The sequence below is a fragment of the Haliotis rufescens genome, unplaced genomic scaffold (assembly GCF_023055435.1).
Source record: "Haliotis rufescens isolate VD_foot unplaced genomic scaffold, xgHalRufe1.0.p SCAF_8, whole genome shotgun sequence".
In the NCBI taxonomy this organism is placed as follows: Eukaryota; Metazoa; Mollusca; class Gastropoda; order Lepetellida; family Haliotidae; genus Haliotis; species Haliotis rufescens.
This window is the reverse complement of record NW_025964372.1, coordinates 22,358,587-22,383,621: the sequence shown is the minus strand read 5'-3', so window position 1 is coordinate 22,383,621 and position 25,035 is coordinate 22,358,587. Positions and strand designations below refer to the sequence as shown.

The window sequence follows — 25,035 nt, the reverse complement described above, 5'->3', positions numbered from 1 at the left end:
ATCTACAAGTTATGATTTTAACAAGTAACTTTTCTTTAGAGACTTGTGCAAGTCTAACCTTCTCTTAGCCGTTTCCTATGTCACCTGCCCCTGCATCATTTTAAATTTTGCCTTGCTGAATGTGACCCGTTTTTGAAGACCTGGGGTTCTATTATAATCAGGCAGTGAAACAAAAGACATTTCTCTATGACCTAGTTGTCTTTGGGCCTGAGGTCTCCTTCACAAGCTTTCCTTTCATAATCATAAATCAGGTTTCCTCAGTGATATCAACTTGAATACAGTGCACAGCTTGAAGTCATGAACTAAAAGTAACTTTTCCATAACACCAGAATTTCATATCGATATGAGTTAATGCGCCCATTTCCAATTTTGAATTAAAACCGCATTTATGCTCTTTGGGTCTAATGCTTCTTTGACATTAAATTTCCTCATTTCCCATCTATGTCCTGAACATGTGGTCCCCACCTTCCAGTATTTGCTTTATAATGAGGGCGTTATACTGAGGGATGCAAGGAATGTCAAGTGTGAAAATATCAAGGCATGAATTACAGACATATTATTTTGGTGTGGCACCACATCATGTGGGATTGACACAGTCTGATATTTCTGCTGGATTTAGTATCGGGGATATCATATGGTATAAACTCTGGATAACAACCTGTGGAGGATATACAGTTGGGATGTACCAGCACCCTAAAGGTAGTATTTTCATAGCTCCTGTTATTATTTGGATTCCATTTTATAGGGTTGCCAATGTTGACAGACCATTCCATATTGTGCAATATGTTCCACGCTTTGCATTCCATTCAGGGAGATCACGCACAATTATGTTGATAATCGTTCCATATTTGATATTTGGCCAAAAGGAAATTGGTTAGTGCACAATATGAGCAGCACCCAGTTTTGTGCAGGACACAAGAGTTTATATTCACTGGAATGGATATTGAATTGGGTCAAATCATGAAATTAATTTCAGGCGTCCTTCACTGTCCTTTATCAATTGATGTGTCTCAGTTTAAAGCTTATGTATTTTACATTTGTATTGGGAAATTTCTAAGGCAAAAGTAAGGCACAGAAAGACACAGAAAGTGGCCCTCCTTCTGCCTTGATGTAAAATGTCAATAACCTGTATATAAATAAGGGGTGAAATGATACAGCAAGGTCATGATACAATACGTATCATGATACATAGGTCATGATACAATACGTATCGTGATACACATATTTATGTCATATTGTGTGGAAATTTCTTGGCTATAAACAGTGGAAGACAGATAATCATAGCGGCTGTTTTAGTAGTGAATTTGAAACGCAAATTATAACTCTTTTTGCAATATTTGACCAAGAAAACACTGGGGGTCACTAAGGAAGTAGTAAGCAAGTGTATCCTCTTGTTTCGATGCAGTAAAAAATGTATCGTAATCGTATCATGGCATGAAAACTCACTATGCACGATCTCACCCCTAATGTAAATGCTAGGTTACTTGACCTTGTTGAGGGGTCTAGTCAATATACTTTCAGTATTGAAAAGATAAGTATAACTGTGAATGTCATGGTAGTACGTCTGATACTCACAAAAATGCTCTTAAATAGGCTGTTCCGTTTAAAATCAACACAATGTTTTTGCAACATTGTGCACGGTAATTTTTATTTATCACAATGATTGTTTTAGGAATTTAAGAAATTTCCTCATTTTTAAAATTTTGGCTTGGTACCCAGGGTAGAATGTGTCTCCAGCTTCCCATTGCTAGTCGTAAGAGGTGACTTATTGGATTGGTGGTCAGACTCAACTTAGTTGACGTGTCAAATGTACCCGGATGACATGGGTCGTAATATCAAGCACCCGATTATCTAGACCACACTTCATTGTTTATGGGCCACCATCATACAGATGGAATATTGATGAACCTTGGTATGTCAGCCGCTAGACTGAATCTGACTGAACTCAATCTTATGGTCAGTGGCCAAAATCCCAGTCTGTCAGAAGGGTAAACCTCTTAGAGCTGTATCGTTTTCTCTAACATTAAAACTGGGTGGATTCTGGGTAAGGGTTTTGGTCCGCAGCAACCTACATGGACTAAGAGGTGACAAAATGGATTGGGTGGTCAGGCTCTGTGGCTTAGTTGATTGCTTGTACAGGTAATTGTATCCCAATTGTTGAACAACAAACAAGCTCATTCTCTAACTGCCTTGCCTTCAATATGAATGCTGTTTAAACATGTTCAGTGACATTAGATTCAACGACCTCACTCAATTTCAAGACTTGTAAGTTTAGGGTTGAATAACATAATACCTAGTGGATATCTCAATATTTTGTGGGCCATTAGAAGTTGTTATCCAACAACCAAGGAAAATATTGTAAAGTGAATTTGGATAATTATTGAGGCAAAATAGTCAGTGCTCACTCTTAACAACAGCAACCTCATTGAGCAGTGTTGAGTGTGGCTAAGTGTTCCTTGCGACAATATTGCATGTTATGGTAACAACACTCAGCCTGAACAGCCCAACAGTTTTCTAGATCAATTTCTAATTCATTTTGCTATGTGTGTGTCACATTGTTTGCAGTGCTATGCTAAATAATTTGTTTCTGTCTGATTCAGCAAGTATTGTTGGTTTCAGCTGTAAACTGAAGAAATAGACATTTTTGTGTCATTACCATTGAACATACTGTCAATATGAGTATTATTTGCCAGAGATAGGCATTCTGTTGGGTATTCAGGATAATTTTGTTTGGAAATGTTGAACTACAGGCACAATGTGGAAAACCAGGTTCATTTCAGTTTAGGGCTTAAGTACTCTTAGCCACAGTTCGCTGAGCGAGTTGCTTCCCTTTACTGTGCGAGGATCCAATGGTTTTGGGGTCGACTCCCAAGGTTTGCCCTGATTATCATACTTAGTTTGTCAACACCATACTCAAGGTCCTAGATTTCTCCAAATTGGTAAATGTCATTCCTCCCACATTAAGCTGAGTTAAATAGTTAATAGATTTTAAACTATCACCTATTTGCCAGTTCATTTCAAAGACACATACTATTTGAAATGCAACAAATATCACCCAATAAGAGTTTTTACTCCAAAACATATGCTAAATACAGCCTCATTATACATATAAGCCATATCTTTTGTTGACGTTATGGGAAAGGAGGTCATAAGAAGAAAATTATGACAATCATTTCTGGTTGGCCTGTTTATGAAAAGCCTTAGCATAACTCACAGTGTGTGAAAGAAATCTATCAGTACAGGAAATCTGCTGAATTTGAATCTTTTCTGTATGATGGGTAAGTTCTCAGTGGCCACTGAAGGGGAAATAACTGTTGTGAGTGGTGATTACCCATTGTATAACACATATTCAGACAGGGGCATTAAGACTGTGCATAACACAAGCAGGCATTCAATCAGACTTAAGACAGATGGCTTTTTATTCACTGTCTCTGGGGATGTATTGTAGTGGGGAAAGAAAGGCTTCAGACTTTGAAATAAAGTCGTCATAGGTACCGGTCCAATTGATTAGATTAGATTAAAGATTAGATTCAGCAATTAGGAGGGGCATCATTTAATGCTTTCACTGGAATCACAATAACAGGTTTGAAATGTACTTCCATTACTAAAATTCCACTTTTGACATGTTCCTGACATTTAACTGTTGAACCTGTGAAACCTAATTGGATTCATAGTTTAAATTGGTGATTTGAATCTATGGTAATATTGTAATTTTCCATCTATTTGATATCCTTTTTCTATTTTTCAATTTTCATAAACAAGAGAGATTCAAAATCTTTCATTTGCAAGGTATTTGTGTAAATTCTAATAAGAATAGATATGACCAGTAGTCTGTGTGTGAGACCAGTGACAATCTAGATGGAGTAGTTTTCTTACTCTATTATTTGACATTATCGAAATCAGCTACTGAATAGTGGGATTTGATCAATAGTGTCTTCCCCTTCTCTAAGATGTCATGGTTAACATAGTATGGGTAGTTTGTCATATAGCAAATATATCCAAAACAGCCCATGCAAGTCAGTAATATAGGGCAAGTCTAGATTATACCAGTTTCTGAAAATGAAGAGAGTCTCTTGACACCTCTTTAATATAATATATTTCGATGATTGAACAACTGGTGTTTAACTGTTATATACATTCATTTCAAAGACTAATGTTACTCTGATGGAATAGGGTGCTGTCTGTGTCATGCAGCAATGTAGAAGGTCAAGGTCATGACATATACAAGGTCAAGGTGAACCACTCTCCTTATTTATTACCACTGTGAACCTGCAGCTTGCAAAGCCAGCAACCAGCTTTCAAATGTCCTTTCAAATACTTCTAGAAGCATGTCTTATTGATTTCTAATTCTCTTGATGAAGGCTTGACAAATACCAAATGGTTTGAACATGTTTTTTGTTTCCCATACGATAAACAATGACATGAAATGTATTTGTGTGATGTGATTCAATAACTTGTTGGACCCGTGAAGATCCGGAGTAGAATAGGTCTTCAGCAACCCATAAGGCGACTATGCTTGTCATAAGAGGCAACTAATGGGATCGGGTGGTGAGGCTCGCTGACTTGGTTGATGTATGTCATCAATCCCAATTGTGAGGATCGATGCTCATGATGTCAATCACTGGATTTTCTGGTCCAGACTCGATTGAATACAGACCGCCGTCATATAGCTGGACTATTACTGAGTGCAGCTTTAAACAACAAACAAACAAACAATAACTTGTTGACTACAGTCTGTGATGATTACTGTGTGATAATGATATGACTCAGTGTTTCGTCTAGTTATTATGCTGTCATTTTGTGTATTTCTGTTGTGTGAATGTATTTAAATGTCATCTTCTTTTTCAATGTCTAAACTGCTTTTGTTTTTATAGTTTCATAGAGTTTTGTGAGGCATGAATGGGTAGTCGTCTAAGGCGACACAGTTGACTTTGTGGAATGGGCTCCCTTTGATGTGCCAGGGATAATGATCATAGGTTCGAATCCCAGTTTCGCCCTGATTGTTTCAAAGTTAGTCAGCTCAATACCCTTGCTTGTTGGTTTCACCAAATCACTCATGGCTTCCCTCACATATCAAGCTGACATGCCCCTGATGTAATAAATGAAGTACTGTTCAAAGAGGAATTAAACCAAACTCCCTCACTCATAATTGTTTTATACGGCAAAGAAATTAATCTGCAGTGTTAGAAATTGGCACAAGTCCTTCACTGTCCTTTCCAAACTGCCCAATAGTGCAGGTATCAAAGAACTAGTAGAAATGTGCCATTTTAAGGGGTTTTGCTATATGTTATCATTGTATGGACTAGTGGACTAAAAATGTTAGTTTCTACCACTAATGTTTAGATAAATATAGTACTTGTACTATATTTTGTACTTTGCCTCATTTCATGAACAAGGTGATAGAACATCAGAGAAAGTGTTGTTCTGACATCAATATCAATATTCCATTATATTTGTGGCTGCAGACCTACCTGATGGGGCTGACTGATGGCTGTGAGAGGCAACTAGATTGGATCGGGGAATAGGCTGTGTGACTTGGGTGATTGGGTGCCAGCATGCCCCAGTGATGGGGATCACCAGTCGCTGGTTTGCCTGGTTCAAACACAGTTTTATACAGGCTGCCTTGTTGTATGAGATCAGGGTATCAGATTGCCTCATTTTCTTGGACATTGACTGATTGTCATAAATGTCCTAAAACTTACCGTATATGACCGCGGATAAGCCGACCCCGCAGATAAGCCGAGGTGTTAACTTGACCATTGAAATACGAAAGAAAATGATATGACCCGCAGATAAGCCGAACCAGGAATTGAAAAGCAAAAAACACAGAGATTCAAAAATATAAGATGAAAAAAATTATATTGAAAAAGTCATTATTATTTCTAAAAAAGGATTTAACAAACCAGTCATCCACTTTCATAATGTGGGAAGCTGTTTCTCTTGTCTTTTTTTAATCTCATAATGATCGTTATGTGTTGCCATCAACAACGAAGCGCCATTTTGTGAATCGGTGTATATAGAATTATGAACCCGTGAGAAAATATATCAGCTAGAGCGAAGACTCGCAGTTTTAATTCAGCATCGTAAGCATGGCGTTTTCGTTTCAAGCTCATAATGAGAATGTCAGTCAGTAAAAATATACCAACTTTTATAACCCCCTTTACACCACTATTGTATGTTAATCCAATTGAATTAAATAAACTATCATACTATGAACACATTAAATTACCATCACTTACTCACAGGCTTCTCCAGTTTATGAAACTAATCTCTCGAAAACAAAGGAATTAAGCCCCTACTCCCAACCCGATCGCTAAGCACCCACAACTTGAAAATGTTTGTGTAAACAACATGACAATACCAATCGGCCCGTTATAATCAGTGCTCATTTCCTTGTGTACCGTGTTGCTTTTTAAACAACAGAAGCAATCACGGTGGTCACCGTTTGTGACGTCACAGGAAACAGCTGATCACATGTTTTTGCAAATGGCGAACGGAATAACTCGCCGATACAGTTTTATATTTGCTCTCAATAAAGGTAGACACTTGTTCACTATCAATTTATGCACTTTGCAAAACGTACGTAATAGCTATTGGCGATTGCATCTGGGGATTATATATTATAGCTGTGAATTACATATATTGTTACATGTAAAGATTGTGGAGTTTATGAAGAACGATAAACTTTGAACATTCAATTGAAAACTTATTATCGGAAGTAGTAACATGCATAACATTTTTTTAATAATGACAACATTAGTGTATAATAATAACTTTATTGATAATTTATAACAATAATGATTCTAGTCGTGGCAACTTCCAAACTTTCGGGAAGTTGTAATCTATCGGACCGTCATTCAGGCGATGTTTCTGACAGATCACGATCTGAAAAATACTATCATCAAAGTGCATGCACATGTGTATGGCTGTTTGTACTAGTCAGGACTAAGATACCAACCCACTTAGATACCAAGCCACAGTTTAACATGGATACCCCACACGGATGCAGTATACTTCCTCCGAGCAAACCAGTCCTTGTTTTATCCCCTTAGGGCCAGGTAACAAGTACCATCTTTGAAAGTCTTTGGTTTGATGGTGGACAGGGGATAGAAGCACCTATGTACCGCTCTCCAAGCAGACATTCTATTCACTAGATCACGGAGGCTGTCTCCCCTGAAGATATTTTAGATTTTTGGTTATGGTAATAAGAATTGTCCTGTCAAAATTTGCAAGTGTCTTAAAATGTCCTGTTGACATTTGTATCCAGCAAAAACACTTTTGAAATAGATGGAATATATTCTTGACTGCACCGTAAAACGACATTCATTCACTCCCTCAGTCTCAGACTTGTGTAACGTTTATCCACATGCATAGTTCAGGCTTGGTGCTTCATTAATGATTTTGCTTGTTTGTTTGTTTGTTTGTTTGTTGTTTAACGCCACATTCGGCAATATTACAGCGATCTGTAAATAATCGAGTCTTGACCAGACCTTCCAGTGATTGACATCATGAGCATCGATTCACGCGATTCATACGATGACATGCATCAACCAAGTCAGGAAGTCTGACCACCCAATCCTGTTAATCGCCTCTTACGACAAGCATAGTCACCTTTTACAGCAAGCATGATTGCCTGAGACCTATTCTACCCTGCATCTTCACAGGTCCTACATTAATGAATAAGAGTTGAGACAGATAGCATTATCGCTGCTCATGTCATCAGTAAAAACATAGTTTTCTGTGTAATTGTAACAGAAACTGTTGCTCTTGAGAAAGACATGAATTAATGAAATATGTAGCCTGATGCAGATCCTAACCTGATATGTATTCATCCCACATTGTTGACACAGGCTGTTTGTCTACACTAGGAAAGTCTTAGTGCACCATTATTAGTGTTGCATGACTTATTTATTTGTATACATGATTTAGTTCACCTTTCATTACAGGTGTTCATTGTATGTCAGATTGTGAATACCGAGACAGGTATTTTTTGGATGTTGCACATTATGAATACGAGACAGGTATTTTTGGCTTGTGGAACATTGTGAATGCTGAGACACCATACCTGTCATTAACAGTGATTAATGACAGGTATTTATTAGATGTGACACAATGTTAATACCAAGACAGATAAGTATGTTGCAATGTGTATCATGTCATTCATTGACATAACATACCAATACCATTGTGATCAAGGTGTAGGTTTTATGCAGCAATGTGTGCATGTCATGATATGCATTTTTAGATTCTAATATAACCATGGCAGAAAGTTCATGAGTAATTTTCATGTCGAAACCTGTGTTAATCGTGCTTGGTTATACACCACTATGTATAAACAAACAATGAGTTTATTAGGTACACACATGTTAAAATACAAATTTATGCGTCCCACAATGTATATTAACCAAGACGTGGACATTGTGTTCCAAAATAGGCCCTGAGTATCATCTCATGCTTGTCGGGGCATGGGTTGTCCAGCCGTCTAAGCATGCTAAGGAGCCACATTTCACTGTGCATAGTTGCGTACCTATGATTGTGGGTTTGAATCCTGGTTTGCCCCGATTAGGTTTTTAGGTTTGTAAGCACCATACCTGTGCTCGTGGGTTTTGCCAGAGTGACCTGCATCACTTAGGGCTTAGCTGACACGCCGTGATATAACTAGAATACTGTCAAAGCATTGTTGAACCCACCTTAATCACTCATGCTTGTCATTATCCCACTATGGGAATTTGGTGGTTCCCTGACTAATTGTGTATAGTACCCTGACAAGGTGGAGTGTTGCTCCTGCTTTTGACCATTTGTTTTGCATGATCCAGGCTTGAAGACGATAAAGGCTTGCAGGTGATAAAACTCTTAATTTTGCTGTCTACAGTGTAATATTACATTTACTCCCTCGCTTTACCGAAGTTTTATATGCCACAGTGTACAAGTGTAACTAAATCATGTTTATGTACTACCTTGTAATTGCCATGACAGATGTTGTTACTATTGTGTTTTCGCATGCCACAGTTCATAAACCATAACATATTTGTATTTTGTACCACATTGTTATTGCCATGACAGATTTATCTTCAACGTATGTGCCACAGTGTCAATACCATGACACCTATTCCAGTAAATACCATAGTTATTTACCATGATATATATTGTGGTATGTTTAGTGTTTGTCCACTGACAGATACAATGTACATGTATGTCTCTGTCTGTCATCAGACCCGGCGCCACAGCAGCCTTTGAGCCCCAGCTCTCTCCCAGGTGATGATCCCAGTCTTCCAAAAAGTAATCATGTATTTCTAGTATTGCACAGTGCTATCTTCTCAGTCACTCCACCAGATAACCTGAACAGATAGAAACTACTGCTATGCACTGGATAGGCCGGCGTTCCATGTAGTGTTGTCTGTAATACTGAAAGCTGTAGTGCAGTTCATAAAGTGAATAGATAATCGTTAAAGTGAGTAACTTTTGTAATGGTAAAATGTTGTGGAATGGACATAGTATTTTCCTGTGTATGTATTAATACACTGATAAGTTTTTAACAAATTCCCTGCATGCTTTGTAATCAGCATAGTTTGTAACTTGAGTAATCTTTAAAGTAAGATAAACGTTGATTACAATTTTATCATAAATTGTTTTTAATTCCTTTGAAGTAAGTTTGAAGATCTTGACAAGTTTGTAGGACCCTGACGATGATAGTAATGTTTATATATTGAAAATATAACTCAAATTGTACTAAGCATGCTAAGAGGATGAAAGGTCAAGAGGCTAATGTCAACATTTCACAAACCCATAACCCAGATAATAGGTCTATATAGGTGACAGTCTGTCCTTGACCATGATATCATGATGATAGTCTTTAATTTCCAAATATGTAAATAATAACAGACATTATGCAGTTTCATCTCAAGAGTTTGTAGCCTGTCTGCCTTATTGTAGGGTTGGGGATTGCTTTCAGTAATCACTTCCTAATGAGAGCACTAGCTTGATACTGGCTTCAGCAGTTTGAAGCTTGGCTAAGTAGGGGAGTTTATCTGGAGTGACTGGAAGGTGGCATAGTGTATTGTTTGAGTTGTACAGCTTCAGCTTCTACCTATCATTCTGTACACATCTTTGGTTTATTTATTAACAAGCTTTTATTTGCAGTTTTACTAATAGTTGTGTGATACCAGGCTTCAAGATGCAATGGTTACCTTATTCAGTGACAATGTGTTAGAATGTTGTGAAGAACAGTGGGATTTGGAGCATTGATTGTTTTCATACTCGTTATCGTTTTTGAACAAAAGAGGATTTGATCCAACCTGAAGTTTATCGTTTGATTAATTGCAAATTGATTTTAGAATCTGAAGTCAGTCCCAAATGTTAGTGCCGACTAGCCAAACCTTAAAAAGGTCAATTTCAACTCATTTTGCTCTTTTTGAATCATTTACTAAGTAAGCCTGATAACAAAATCAATAGAATCCAGCAGGGCCTGATAAAATGTGCCAACTACTTTATACTACAAGTATACAAAATTGCTTTGGATGAAATGTTGGATAATTATTTCAGTGAAAATTTGCAGATTGACAGAATTTTATATATTGAGTGTTTGTAGCCTGGTATTAGAAAACTACAAGTTGCGTTCATGTCACCAATTGACTAATATGACATGTTTTTGCAGTGCTTTATGTATATCCGTGCTTGTATTGCCCGTATATCCTGGCTATATCTTCTGGCTGCCCTTCTCTACAGTATACTGCCTTCTACAGTGTGTACTGTTTTGTTATACTGAGGCATGATAATGAAAACTGCCATGTGGTATATCTATTATTCATGAAACTGGTTGTATTATATTGGATGGATGATTATATTATGTTATAAGTGTATGTCATAACATGGACTATTATCTTGCTTGTGTAATTGCATGAACTGTGTATAATGGAGTTCTATGGATATGAGTTTCCACCTCGGTGAAATTCAAACGGTCTTGTAACTCCATGACAGAGGATGTAGTTTTGATGTGATGCTGTCAAAAGATTTAATGTGTATTTTTTTCTTGGGCATGCACTGATTATTATATGTATCAGTGAAATGAAATGCTAACTTTGCTCACATATTTGATGCTGCAGTAGATGTTCAGGTAAATGAGCCATTGAGGTTTAATGCTTCTACCCTTTTGATCCTTGATTCTTCGGGTTGAAAACAGTATTTTTGCATATGTTTGGGGAAGTTGCGTCATTGATGAGAGGATTTTGCAAATTGTTCTGAGCGTTTTATGGACAAGGACATGGCAGACAAGGTAGTAAGTTCTGTTCTTTAGCTCAGTTATTCCACAGCAGTGTTCAAGGTGTTGTTGGAGCAGACAGTATTGTCTGGTTGTGATCAGACACTCCTGCTTCCAGACAGTCAGTCGGGTGAGTTGGTACTCAACAAAGTACATTCTTGATGTGTTCATGCTGAAGAGTTCACATCTCGGATTCACCAGGATTATCATCTTTGGTTGTTCAGGACCATACTTTTGATATCACCAAAGTGGTATCAATCTAATACATGCTCCACTTTTGACGTACCTGACTTTCTTTCAAGGTGGTGTTAAAACCAAACCTTCTCACTGATTTTTCATGATACTATGAGCACAAGAATCCAAATGAAGCATCACCTGCTGTCACATCTACACCGGGAACGATGGGAGAGTTATGAAAGCATCCTGGTGTGCCTACTTTGAAAAGATGTGGTGGTCGACCTGCATATACATTCTCTTTCCATTTCCAGACCAAAACGGTAAAGGGATTTGTTGGGCTTTTAACTTGTCACAATTTGCCTTTCACAGTCACTTAAAATACATAATTGAAGCTAATTTGGGTTAAGTAGACCCATTTCCCTGAATCAGTTTGCAACAACATGATGTCCAAATTCCTGGATAAATCTTGCTTTGATAAATTTCTCTTTTGACCTAAGACTATAGGTAAAAAGAACTCAATTTTTCAACTTTTGTGGATTTTAACTAATTGTTTGCATATTTTAAGTGATATTTATTAAGGGCATAGTCTCTGAAATGTGATCTATGAAAAATTCTACTATGACATTTAAGCATGCTTGATTCTGATTGGTCAAAACAGGATTAAATTGAGGTATCAAATTTGATTTGATACTTCTAGACTACAGTCTGTGACTTTTGCCTCTAGTCTGAAGCCTGAGTCTAGTAAAATTCAGTTTGGTCTGGTAAGCTCAGCTAATAATAATCAATATAATAACATTAAACTACACAAAAAATTATGCTAAGAGCCAATTCAGGCTAAACTCCAAAATTTTGGCACAGACTGTCTCTAAATAATTTTTTCACACTAAAAACGTGTAGGAAAACATCGATCTGTTGATAGCCTAGTCTGATTGTGGTCTATGAGTAAGTGGTTACTCAGTTTTCATTCATATCAAGGTTGAGAGGGAAAGAAACGAATTTGAAAGTCTGTGAAGGGCATTTCCCCTCATGGACATCAGAAATATCTGTCATTCATCAATCAAGCTAATCATGCCACAGTGTGAGATTCAGATGCTAAACCAACAGCCAAACACATAGATTCTCTTAATGGTAGTATCTAGATTAGTCATTATGAAACATCTAGTAAGGCTTTAGCCAACTGTAATTAGTATTAAATGAGTACTTGGTAAGTCTTCCTTAAGATGGCAATCTGCCTGTAAACATTTGTTGTTCTTTTGATATCAGTTCTATCAGTTTGGCTGTAAGAGTTTGATAAGAGCTCCAGTGGTGTAGTGTGCTGATCAAGGTTCTACTACACAAACACTTGTAGTTGATCAGTGATACTGGTTACAAGTGCTTCACAAGATTAGTACTGACTGACTGCTTCACCACTCATGCCTGGTGCCACCGCCATGTCTACATTTAATAATGGTCGTAACACATGGCCATTATGGAAGTTTCAAATCAATCTGTAGGAATGGTCGACATAAATTTTGCCATCCAATATCTTAATGCATGAATGCTCTTGTATGCCATGAAGGAAAACATTATTTTACAGTTTGTTATTAATTTGGTTGTCCTTTTTAACAGACAGGCAGAATTTGAAGTACCGGTAGTCTGTTACAATTTTAAGCCCTGTTAATGATGTTAGTATTTGTAGAGGCCAAAAAAATACTTATTAGTGTACAATGATAAGTCGAGGATGTGTCATAATCTCTTGTCAAGTGAATATCAGACTGAAAATTGACATAATAATAATAATAATAGGCCATTTTTATTGTGCATATTTCCACCCCATACGGGGCATGCTGAAAGCTCTGTTACCCCGGTCACTGGATCTGTGTGCACTCAACAATTTTCTCAGCTCCCTAGGGAGTATACAACCTAAACTGCCTGTTAGGCGCAAAATGGTTAACCACCACATTACCATCTCATCCTACCGAGTACCCATTCACTGCTGGGTGAACAGAGGCCCATTTTGAACAAAGACATCAGTAAAAGTAAAGTTATGGTGTTCAAATCTGAGTGTATCTAGGGAATTTGTTTGTTGCATGGCTAATCAGTTCTAAAGTACAGCAAGGTGTCCTTTCACTGTTGTAATCCACATTTGCACAATACATCTGACGTGATTATCAGAGCATTGAGAGCAATGGGGTAGATATAATACGTTTTCTCATGTGAGTTGATGTAGGATGTATTCACCAGACAACTGATTGTTTACATTAGTTGTACATCCTGGATTTATGATTCTCAGCGAGCAGGAAATAACCTGTGTTGCAGCCTCCAATTATACAAAAAAAGGGATGGATTCATAAACACATGTAATTACTGTTGTGCTGTGGAGTTGGGACAAACTGTAGGATGAAAAGAATGTGTTTGATCAGTTTTCAAGATATTACTATTAATAGCTTTACAAAGATACTGAGCTGTAATGTTCGGAATTAAGAAACAAAATAGTTATAACCTCAAAATATGTAATTATTGAACAAGTTGACTTTATTTATTTGTCTGTCAGATTATTATATTTTTATCTGGTACTACCGGGAAAATATGAATTTTCTACACTTTTTAAGATAAGATCCTAGACAGGGTTAGAAACTAACAGTTCTTGTCTACTAGTCCTTATAATGTTAACATATAGCAAAACTCTTAAAATGGGCCATTTTTTACTAGTCCTTAGGATACCTTTACTATTGGGCAGTTTGGTAAAGACTACAGGACTAGTGCCAATTTCTAACGCTGCTAGATTCGTAGAAGCAGAATATTTAACAGATTCGACCTTGTGTACATTTGCTACTGATTTTGCTCAGGCTCAAGTTGGATGTAGAAGGCTTTAATGCTGATACTGGGAAACACCACAAAATTCCAACATCTTAAAATTATGTACATATCGTAACATTAACAATATCAAAGATCTGAATCATTTCATCTCTATATTTCCTTCCTTGAAAGACATTCGAAAGCAATACATACCAAATAGATGTGTAATTTGACCTTCAGTTCCAACAATATCGTCTTATGCAACCACAAATTATAAAGGATTTAGAATCAGTTATGTTATGTTTCAAATATGCCTCCAAGGACAGAAATGTATTTAAATAAAACAAGTGAAGGTATTTGTAAAACGATCCTGTACTGTATTGTATACACTTCATGTATTTAGGTCTATGGCCTTTCATGCAATAAACATTGAATTGAATTAAGATTGTTCGAATTTCATACTCTCAAATAAAGAGAGTTCAAAATGTTTCATGTGGCCAGATGTTTAGTGGTGGTGAAGTAGTGTAGTACTTACTAAGTATGTTTGTGAAATTCAAGATGGAATGTTTACACGACAGTCAGGGAAATAAAGTTCCCTTTAAACAGACCAGATGAGACAAGCAGGCCCACTTGTTTGTTTGGAAAATGACCAACTGATAATAAATACTTACATCGAGACATGGCAGCGATAGTTGATGGGTTTTCATCATGCATTACCTTGGACAAGATACTTGTTAAGGCTGGAGTGTTTTCTCTTCTAGCTAGTGTCAGTGTTAGCTGGGACTAGGGTTGGTCTGTTGTTGTAGAACCTGTGTATCTTTACTTGGATGAGGTAAGAGTAAGGATCTCTATATGAGATATGGGTTATGGTAGGGAGATTTGTTTGTAGATAATTCACATTTGCACTTAAAGTCTTTGGAAACCACAAAATGTTTTGGCTGAATAGACAGCATCTAAATATGCAAATGGAAAATCATAGGGAAAATATTAAATAATTGACATTTGGGTTTTCTTGGTGACTACATGTGCTAAATATTCAAAATTTACTTTTTGATTACTGCTATTATTTGATGAACCAGTTCTCTTTGTTGTGCTGACAGTGTTTAATGTTGGTAACAAAAGCTTAAATAGTTCTTTTCATAAATGATGTTATAAAGTTAGAGTGTTGAAAGTTTAAAATACTGTAGCCAAAAATTTCATGGATATCTGGGCCTTCTTTAATTTATAAAATTACTGAGACAAATAGCCCATATTAACATGAGAACTCCTGCGATTCTAACTGTAAGTAATCACGTGACGCAGGACAAGTTGCCCAGCTAAATACTTCACAATCCATCTATGCACTGACTCCCATTCTCTGTCAGTAGGCAACTAGTAATCAGGGGGATTTAAACTTTGTATACTTATTGAGATGTCACTATGATATATGTAACTGTTGGTACAGATCATACGACTAAGAGTTTGACAGTAGACATTTTGTCCTAAACCAGGTCCTTTGTCATGTGATCAACGAACGGAATGAAAAATCCCATATTGACCCTGGTAAGACAACACCCAAGCACTGCTGGCTTTAAAAAACAATCACACACTACAGACTGGCCAGATTTTTCTGTGATCACACAGGAGCTAGGTGGAAGATAGGGACGCTCATGAAATACGTGTAAATTTGAAGACACAAAGTAATACTGTATTGTTGGCTTCATTTATATAGAAATTTCATGTTGTCAATCAGAATGTGTGAATATTGACTCAGTGTACAAAGTAAGATGTGGTGTTGGGTGGGGTGGGAGAAGGGGGTCTTCACGTGTGCTCTTATAGTATTTGAATCTCGGTATCCCCCTAATTTTTAACCTTTAACATTAGGCACATGACAAGGATCCCTATAATTGTGTGCTTAATTTCAAACACTGTTGACTATTTCTCAAACCCACAAATTTTTTCATGACTTTTTTAGAAGGGAGGTAGTGAAACAAAATTGATTTTATTGAGTGCGAAATCCACTGTAATTACTTTGGCTAATAGGACAGAAGAGAGTTGTGATTTACTGGAGTCAGTGCAAGTGTGGACCAAAATTGGAACATGTGATGCCTCTTGTGACTACTTCAGGAAGTTAATTAGTGACATAAAGCTAATTGGTAACCTCTGTTCCAGGCACGTGGAGCTTAGATCTACACTTCTCTTATAGATAGGCTCAACTCCTCGACATTTGCATAATTGTTATGAAATTTATCTTTACAAGGATCATGTTGACATGACTATGGAATGTATTTAGCTACTGCAACACTGTAAATAAGGACATATGGCTTACTCATCACATTCTACTTGTTAACGGTATAGCAAAGGGTCTTTAGTATTCTCAATGTCCTTGGTGACAGGTAGGCACAAAGGCCTTGATTTAAGCAATAGGCTGCTTCAGAAGAATTTATTTACTCACATGTGTTTATATTTAGCTGACCTTCACTGACAGAAACTGTATTTAAACAAAGATTCCCACCTCTCATGCATCACCATATAAATCATGATTACATATTCATTAAATTCAGAGTTAAGATCATTATGATGTTAATATGACTATTTTTAACCCTCTCATCATTCTTATTGAATATGTCACGCAAAACCACATTCCTGTGTCACTTCCTACATTTCTTTTGCCCTCTAACGCATACTCCCTATCTGAGGATGAATAGATGATAGACTACCACGACATTACACAATGACATTAAACAACTTGAGTTTGCCCTGGCTATCAGCTTCTGAAACCTGTGGCTCTTGTGGGCAAACAAGATGGTGAAAACTCAGCTAAGAGCCTGCACTTGCTGTAATTGTTCTCTTCCGAAACCAGAAGTAGTTCAGTAAGATTTCTCATTGAAACCAAGATGGATGTGGGGCGATAACAGTTGTGTAAATATTCAAAATACGAGTCATAATTTCCTGCCGCTTTGCAACTTTATCACATGTTGGAGTCGCGTGTTGTGGTAAAGAGCTGGTGTTTGTAGTTCATTTGGCTTCTGGAGGACGGCACTGTTAAGTAGAAATATGCTCAAGCTGTTTGGTCTTCACAAAAAACAGACAGGTAATGAATCATTTTATTCTTTACTTAGGGACTATTTACCTTGTTAACTTTGTTTATTGTTAATTATCTCCAGGATAGAAATTTGGGTGTAAATCGCATGTCTTTAGCTTGATTTGCCTTGTAAGAAAATCAATATTTGTGATACTGAAATATTTATATGAAACATTGAAATCAAGTTTTTTATTTTTACGTTTAGTCATTGATCTAGACTAACATATATTGATATAGTCCCTGAAATCAAGTTTTGTGGAAGGTTAAATATAAATAAGTCTGTAAGGGAACCCTCAAGTATTAAGGAACCTTTTTTTCTTGAGACGAAACAAATCTGAGCTGAGAACAGAATGGGAATGTAATGGGGTTGAATGTTGAATTCTTCTGGTTTGGGTGTTTCTAGACTGACATCTAGTCTCTGAACATATTTTACATAAAAAAGGCCAGCTGTTAAATTATCTGAGAAAGGTGGGGTAAAACCGAACTCACTCACTTACGCACTATTAAAGACTTGCATGTGCTGTGTTAGATATATTTGTTTCAGGGTCTGTATGACAGACTAAGGTATTCCTTCTCATTCTAAATACCTGTGTTCAGGTCATCACCTGGTTACAATGCTAAGAGTACATTCCTTGGATCTTCTGCTGTGACATTGATGGAATATTGTTATAAGAATGGGAGTAGGCCGTCTCCTTGGAGTAGTGTGGATAGAGAATCTTTCTGGAGAACAGATGTTTGGTGATTCAATCCCCTGCTGCGTCATAGCAAAAGATGATGTTTTTTGTTGCCCTGCCTGGCACTTGGCATTAAGGGGATAAAACAAAGACTGGTTGGCTTGGAGTGAGGATACTGTGTCTGTGTCTTTTTTTTTTGTAAATAACATTTCATGAAATTAATTAGGGATTTCAAAAGATATGTTAAATTTTCAGTATATACAGAAATACATTTACATTATCACTATTTGTTTATAAATCCTCCCAAGCTAGGCATAAACACAGGATCATATCTTTTGCAGCCCTATTTAGTAATGCTTTCTCCTCCTATGTGACTCAGGCCATGGTAATCATATAATTGTCATCGGGAAGTGATGACCAAGTCTGATATGTATCCTTGTGGTATGAGAAGCTCATTGGGAGTCGAGTCTGATAAGTTGCAGATTGAAGATGCGCTCTTATGACAGCTCGAAGAGCCCTCCCGATGGGTTCAGCCTTGTCTGATTGCCCTCCACTGGCAGATCCATTCTTTCCTCACTCGATATGGCGATAATGGAGTTCCAGTTGCTAATGACGTTTATTGATCTGTTAGGTACCCATACTAGCTATGTGATTACCTGTAAAGACTCCTAGAACTAAGGCAGACAGATTTTTGTCACACCAGCACATGTCTGATGTAATACAGCCCATGGTAGCTGTCTTTACTTGGGTCGAGTCGTAGGACTTGGGCACACAATTATAACAACCACACATGTCTGGTGACAGTCCCTGGTAGGATGCATGAGTATGCTTGTTAATTGTTAAAACAATGTTGGAGACCACTAGAAAGAGTTACTCTTAGTGGCTGGTATAGTATGAAATTGTACCCACAAAGTTGGATGAAGACTCATACTGTTGGCTTATAGTTATACTGACTCCAAGCAGATCAGTTCTTGTTTTGTCCTTTTAATGCCAAGAACCAGGCAGGTTGACATGAAGTACCATCTTTTAACATCTTTTTGTGTGACATGGCCAGGAATCAAACCATCAACCTTCCCTTTCTGGGCAGTGTTCTGTCCACTGACCTTCAGGCTGTGGATCAGTGTAGGAATGCGTGTTTCATGTGTTTCAGTTTAGGATGTAAGTTGAATGTCGGCAAGGATAGGCTTTAATATGTAGCCAAGGGGAGTTGCATCATGTCAAATGGATCCTCCAGGCTGATCGAAATCATGATTTGTAATAGGGAACCACTATTGAGGTCAGTAGTGGTTTTATTCTAGGCTCTTTCCTGCTCTGGTTACAGGCTCTTCCATGCACAATTTCAATGTTAGTGTGATACTTGTATAGTAAGGATAGTGTTGGGATATTAATTGTTTGGTGAATTACAGCAGGCATAAAGAGAAATATTGACTGTTCCAAGCCTTCAACACTCCACTCCTGATACATAGGCATGATAGGGAACTGACATAAAACTCCATTCATTTACTCCGTCAGTGGAGTAAGTTACCACAGTAATAACTCACTTCATTTGAAGTCTTGAGTGTGAGTTAATATTGCTTTACCTTACATCAACGTTTCCAGCTGCGAAAAAATTAGGGCTGTTATAATTCACCGATACCTGGGATATCATCAATACTTAGGTACACACAATACTTGAATCATCAGTTTGTGAGATCGAGATAGACTATAAATAGACCAGGAACTAATACAGTCACCTCCCGAAATAGCAGAAGTAGCATAGTGCCACCAGGTAAGAACCTGACGACGTGGTTTGCTGAAGAGGTGCCGACTAACTGTTACATTTAATAACCATCCCTTCATCTAAAACTGTTTTGTTCTTGTAGTTGTCTTTGTTGAAGTTTTTGAGATAATAATTAATAAATGTATGAAGAAAGAGGCGTTACTGCTGTTTTTCAGTTATTTCATCATTTCTTGATTTTTTGAAGCGGTTTATCGTGATACCAGTAGTATCACCAGTCCGTAGTGTGATATGAATCGTATCGCCAGATACCAGGCAATACTCTGCTCTGGAAAAAATGGCCACAAATGTACTTCATGTATGAAATAATAAAATATGACATAAGCTTTCTGTCTGATATCACAGAAGAGATATGTTTACTATTTAGCTAGATAAAGTTTTCAGGTTTGCAATAAAATGTCTGTAATGTTTTAATAACTAACTTGGAGATAATGAATATGTGGAATAAAATTAATAATTGGCCAATCATTCATGCATCACTTCATACAGAGTAATCAAGATACGAAGTAGGACAAATTAGAATCAATAATTCTGAAGAAAGATATCCATAAAAAACTATTTTCTCAATTTCCAGGTCAGTAATCACCATGCATCATCCAAATACCGCCATTAGTGATTGCATGAAAGTTGCTCATAACGACTTGCCGCTCACCAAGGTGTTAGATTTATGAGCGTGTTCGATAACTCGGTACAGATCACTGACAATTTCCCCTATAGACCATTCTGTATGTTGTCACAAGTGGGTGATTTTATGGAAGTTTGATGGGCAGTTTACTGTTGAAGTGTAATTTTCCCCCATGGCCAGCTGGAGTGGTATTGATCTGTAATCTGCTGCATGTCTTACTACATGTATCAGGGCTTTGTGGGAAACATGCCTTGATCTTTATGTATAGCTCTGTACAGTGTTTGTGTTATGAGACAACCATTTTACTTTGATCTACAATAAGTCCATATGTGTGTTTTTTAAATTTTTGTCTGTTCATGAATAGAGCTTTGAGAGTTATAAAGTTGATGGCTTGTATCAAGTAAAGCCTTGAGAGTTATGAAGTTGATGGCTGGAATCAATGAAGTTTCACTGAAGGAGGTAAAGGTGCCTGTGATGTTTCTATATTCTGAGATGTTTGTTTTGCAGATATATATGTGTTGACTCTTCTGAAAACGCAGATCTGAATTGGATGTATAACAAAAGTCCTGCTTGGTCTATTTCACATATCTCATGAACCGCAACTTGCATTGCAGAGTTGCAAACCAGAAACCTTTGAACGTCTGTTCAAATCCTGGTTCACCCCGATTGTGTTTCTAGGTTTGTCAGCACCATACCCGTGCTTGTGGATTTCACCAATGGTAAATGTCTGAGATCTGCATCACTTCAGGTCATCCATTGTTCAGCAACCACATTTTTCAACTCCTTAGGTGACAGTTGACTATTAGATTTGAAAATAGCTCTGATACTTTCATTACAAACGAATAGTTACCCTTAGGACATCATTCCAGTATTTCCTCATGGTTTCTACCTATTGACATTTGGCTAAGACTCAAGAACCAATGCTAATTCCCCTCTGTGTGTTTCATGTGTGTTTGCTAACATTAGTAGGTAGAGAGCTTGTGTGGCTACCCTTGGACATGACTTGGATGCCATAACAGGTGCTTGTTGTGGGGCGGTCATTTAGGAGGTATGTGGAGAATGGACCCTAGACATGTAGCAGTAATCTCTAGATTGACCATGACCTGATCACGCAGACTAAAGTAAATCTCTGGACCCTGTTTTGGTCTCAATGTATGAAACATTTGTGAAGTGGATGGTTGCGGGACATCTTAGATGATCAATTCCATCTTCAGTGACTGTCAGACTCAGAGTGTATTTAGATGGGTTAAATTTCTTTCACTGAAACGGGGTGGGAAATGGCATAGTTGTTAGTACTGTAGATACATGTCTTGGGCATGTGTCTACTAATAAACATCCTACTAAAAAAGGGTCAAGGACCGCCGATTCTTTCATATTACTATAAATAATCTTGTCATGGCATTTATATGAAAGAATCGGGTGGTCCTTAACCTTGTTGTTTTTTTATAATTCAACTAAACATCTTGGATCCTTCATGCCTGTATTTGAATCCAAGTATAATACCGTATTCGACATAATAAGCGCCCCCTCCTAATAAGCGCCCACAGCGATATTTGCTAATATATTGGCTTGTGAACAATCCAAATTAACATCCCTTCCAATTGATCAATGTACACAAGACTTATTTATTCGTGTATAATACGCAATCATGTGTTTACTGTGTTATATGCACCCTTAATTATGGGCAATTAAATTCTGGAAAATATATCTGTCGTGTATGGCTGTCAGCATAAACCACGGAATTTACGATCTTTCAACTCTCTTTTTTCTCTCACCAAAATTATATTCTAATAAGAGCCCCCCTATTTCTAATTTTGAGAGCGCCCTGGGCGCTTATTACGTTGAATACGGTATTTTAGATTCTTATGTTATGCATGTCTCTAGAGATGTTCCAAGGGACTAATCTAGACCTAACAGGCCGACTTTGGCCCAATGTCTGCAGCACATGTCATTAAAAATTGGTAAATTGAAAAAATAAATTTCCCAATTTATGTAATAATTAATACCTAATTTTCTAGCTTTGTGGAGGTAACCTGGCACTGATAACAGGACCAGTATAGGGGATAATACATTGAATCTCAAAATACTGGGTAAAAATATCCCTGAATTTATGAAAATAACAACTTATAAAAATCCAAATGTTGAACAAAGTAACAATTTTATCCCAAATTGCTTGCCAGGGGCACTTAGTTTAGAATCCTAGATAAATCCCAGTAGTTTATATGTATGCTTGTAAAATTGACTGAAAATACTTATGCCCTGAAATTCCTATGGAACCCATGCTGGTAGTATCTTATCAGACTGTGGTTTCGCTGTAGGTAATAGATAAGTGAAGAAGGCAAAACTATCATATTTCCCTAAACATCTGATGTGTCTTGTTTGTCCATATGGGAAACAGGGATAAATAATAGTATCTGTCATTTTTGAAGATAAATGTCTATGTTAAACTGTCACAAGTACAAGTTTTCGAGGTGTCTGGGTTTTGAGTTTTGGCACTGATTTTATTTTCACCTCTGTAATTGATGATTGATGGGTTCATTTGGTTTTAAACATTGCACTTGTTACGCACCTCTAAAAGAGACAGGCCATGAGGTAGTTCATTGGTTGGTATGCCAGGATTGATTTTCTGATTCAGTTTGTGAAGCCCATTCTTGGTGAACCTCTTCTTGTTTACTGCTTAAGTGTTGCAAAATCAGCACTAAACATGCTTAACTTGAAGACTGTGCTGAAACCTTTGTTGTTGGCATGGGAGGACCACATGTCTAACGAACTGCAAGTTGCTGTGCATAGTTTGATCGTGGTTTGAATATCAGTATGCTTCTAGGTTAGTCAGCAACATACCCATGCTCATGGGTTTCAACAAACTGGTAAAAGTCCGAGACATGCATCACTTCAGGCTGTCCACCCTCATTAAGCTTACACGCCGTGATATAACTGGAATACTTTTGAAAGTGGCGTTTAACGCAACTCACTCACACACTCTGAACTGTGACAAAACCTTTGTGTCAACCAGCTCAAACTTGTCTTGTGGCATTATGTTTAGTTGATGATACAAATATACTGATATGTGGACTATTATTTGCTGAACTTCCAAGACTAAAGAAGTTTCTATGGACTTTGAGCATTGGTCTAGTATTGTTGAGGGAGCAGACTGAATGTCACTTATTCATACTTTATTATTCATGGAGAAGATGGAACTAGTATCAACTTAGCTGGCCAAAGACCTTGGTTTGATCCTTGTGGTTGAAACAAAAAGCAAAGTCTAATATTAGTGTCTTTGGATGAAAAATAAAATTCTGATAAAACCTCATGAATTTCAGTAGAATTGAGTGAGTGAGTGAGTGGTTTTAAGCCGCTTTTAGCAATATTCCAGCAATGTCATGGCTGGGGACACCAGGAATGGGCTTCACATATTGTACTCATGTCTTCGTCGTGAAGAGCGAACGCTTTAACCACTAAGCTACCCGACTGCCCCCATCTTCAATAGAAGCAGGGCGGTCGGGTAGCCTAGTGGTTAAAGGGTTTGCTCATCACGCCGAAGACCCGGGTTCGATTCCCGACATGGGTACAATGTGTGAAGCCCATTCCCGGTGTCCCCCGCCGTGATATTGCTGGAATATTGCTAAAAGCAGCGTAAAACCATACTCACTCACTCAATAGAAGCATGCCAGCAGGTGTGGAAATGAGGAGCAGGCAGTTAGTAGAAGGTGTCTTGAAGGCCTATGGAAGTTCAGATGTGTTTGGATGGTTAATTATCACTGTTTGGATAAATAATATTTTTAAATTTCTTCCATTAATGTATATAATTGTTGCGAATACTCTACATCAGGGGTCCGGAAACCGTCATATGCGCCGGACATGTCCGATTGGGAATCTCAAATGTCCGGTTTAAAATATTGCTTACCGGACATTTAAATTTTTCTGTCCGGACATTTTAAAAAGTATTGTCCGGACATTCTTAAATTTTGACCGGACATGATCAACAGTTAGGACTGAGCAGTTTCTGTCTGCAGTTGTAACACATTGAAGATTATCTACACTGACAAGCTTTGTTTGTTTTGATTGCTGTAAATACATCGTACCTACAATGACAATCGGTCAATCACTGTAATAGGCAATAAACTGAGTTGACACTGATTAATTGAGGAATAAATAACTGAGAACATTTGGTTAATTTGAGTAATATGTGTTTACAACTGTACATAAATACCTTGCATCATCGATGTACCTCATTATCCTCACAATGCTAAGATACGTAACCTCAGACAAGAAGCCAAAGCGTGACGACAGCTAGTCGACCGATGCAGATCAGTCGAGCGGATCTGCCAAACCCTCAAAGTCTGAATGATCATTTTGTAAGTCGTGGCTAACGACTTTCCTTGGCTGACATACTATGAGGATTTGCAGATTTTATTGTTTTCAGTAGCTAGTCGTATATTGAATCTTGATTGACCGCCATTTTGCTTTCTGTGACGATTGATATCATTTTTTTTTTATGGTCAATAATTAAGTACAGATGAAAAAGTATTCAAATAACTATTGCTATCAACGATAGTTTAGGATTTAGGATTATATTATCTGTCTTGTTTTTAAATAATCTTTAGTTTAAAAAAAACACTTTTCCCGTGAGGTCACGTGATAACCAAATATGGGATAATAGTCTCGATCCAAATGTTACAACGC

At 37.4% G+C, this 25,035-nt stretch overlaps 1 protein-coding gene across 6 annotated transcripts in view; it reads left to right on the top strand.

The window, feature by feature from the left end:
• The window catches only part of LOC124139326 (tyrosine-protein kinase Abl-like), a 97,163-nt gene that overhangs the window by 26,086 nt on the left and 46,042 nt on the right, over positions 1 to 25,035 (top strand). Inside the window, exons 1-2 of one of the 6 annotated variants that reach the window (XM_046506325.2) lie at positions 666 to 699; positions 9,214 to 9,255. The exons of 1 other annotated variant lie outside the window; for it this stretch is intronic. In XM_046506325.2, coding sequence (XP_046362281.1) covers positions 681 to 699; positions 9,214 to 9,255 — 61 coding nt within the window. In that variant the 5' untranslated portion in view covers positions 666 to 680. Of the gene's footprint in view, positions 1 to 665; positions 700 to 9,213; positions 9,280 to 17,150; positions 17,286 to 25,035 lie in introns of those variants that run through there. 4 more of the 6 variants (XM_046506324.2, XM_046506322.2, XM_046506321.2 and 1 more) reach the window with 4 other exon arrangements.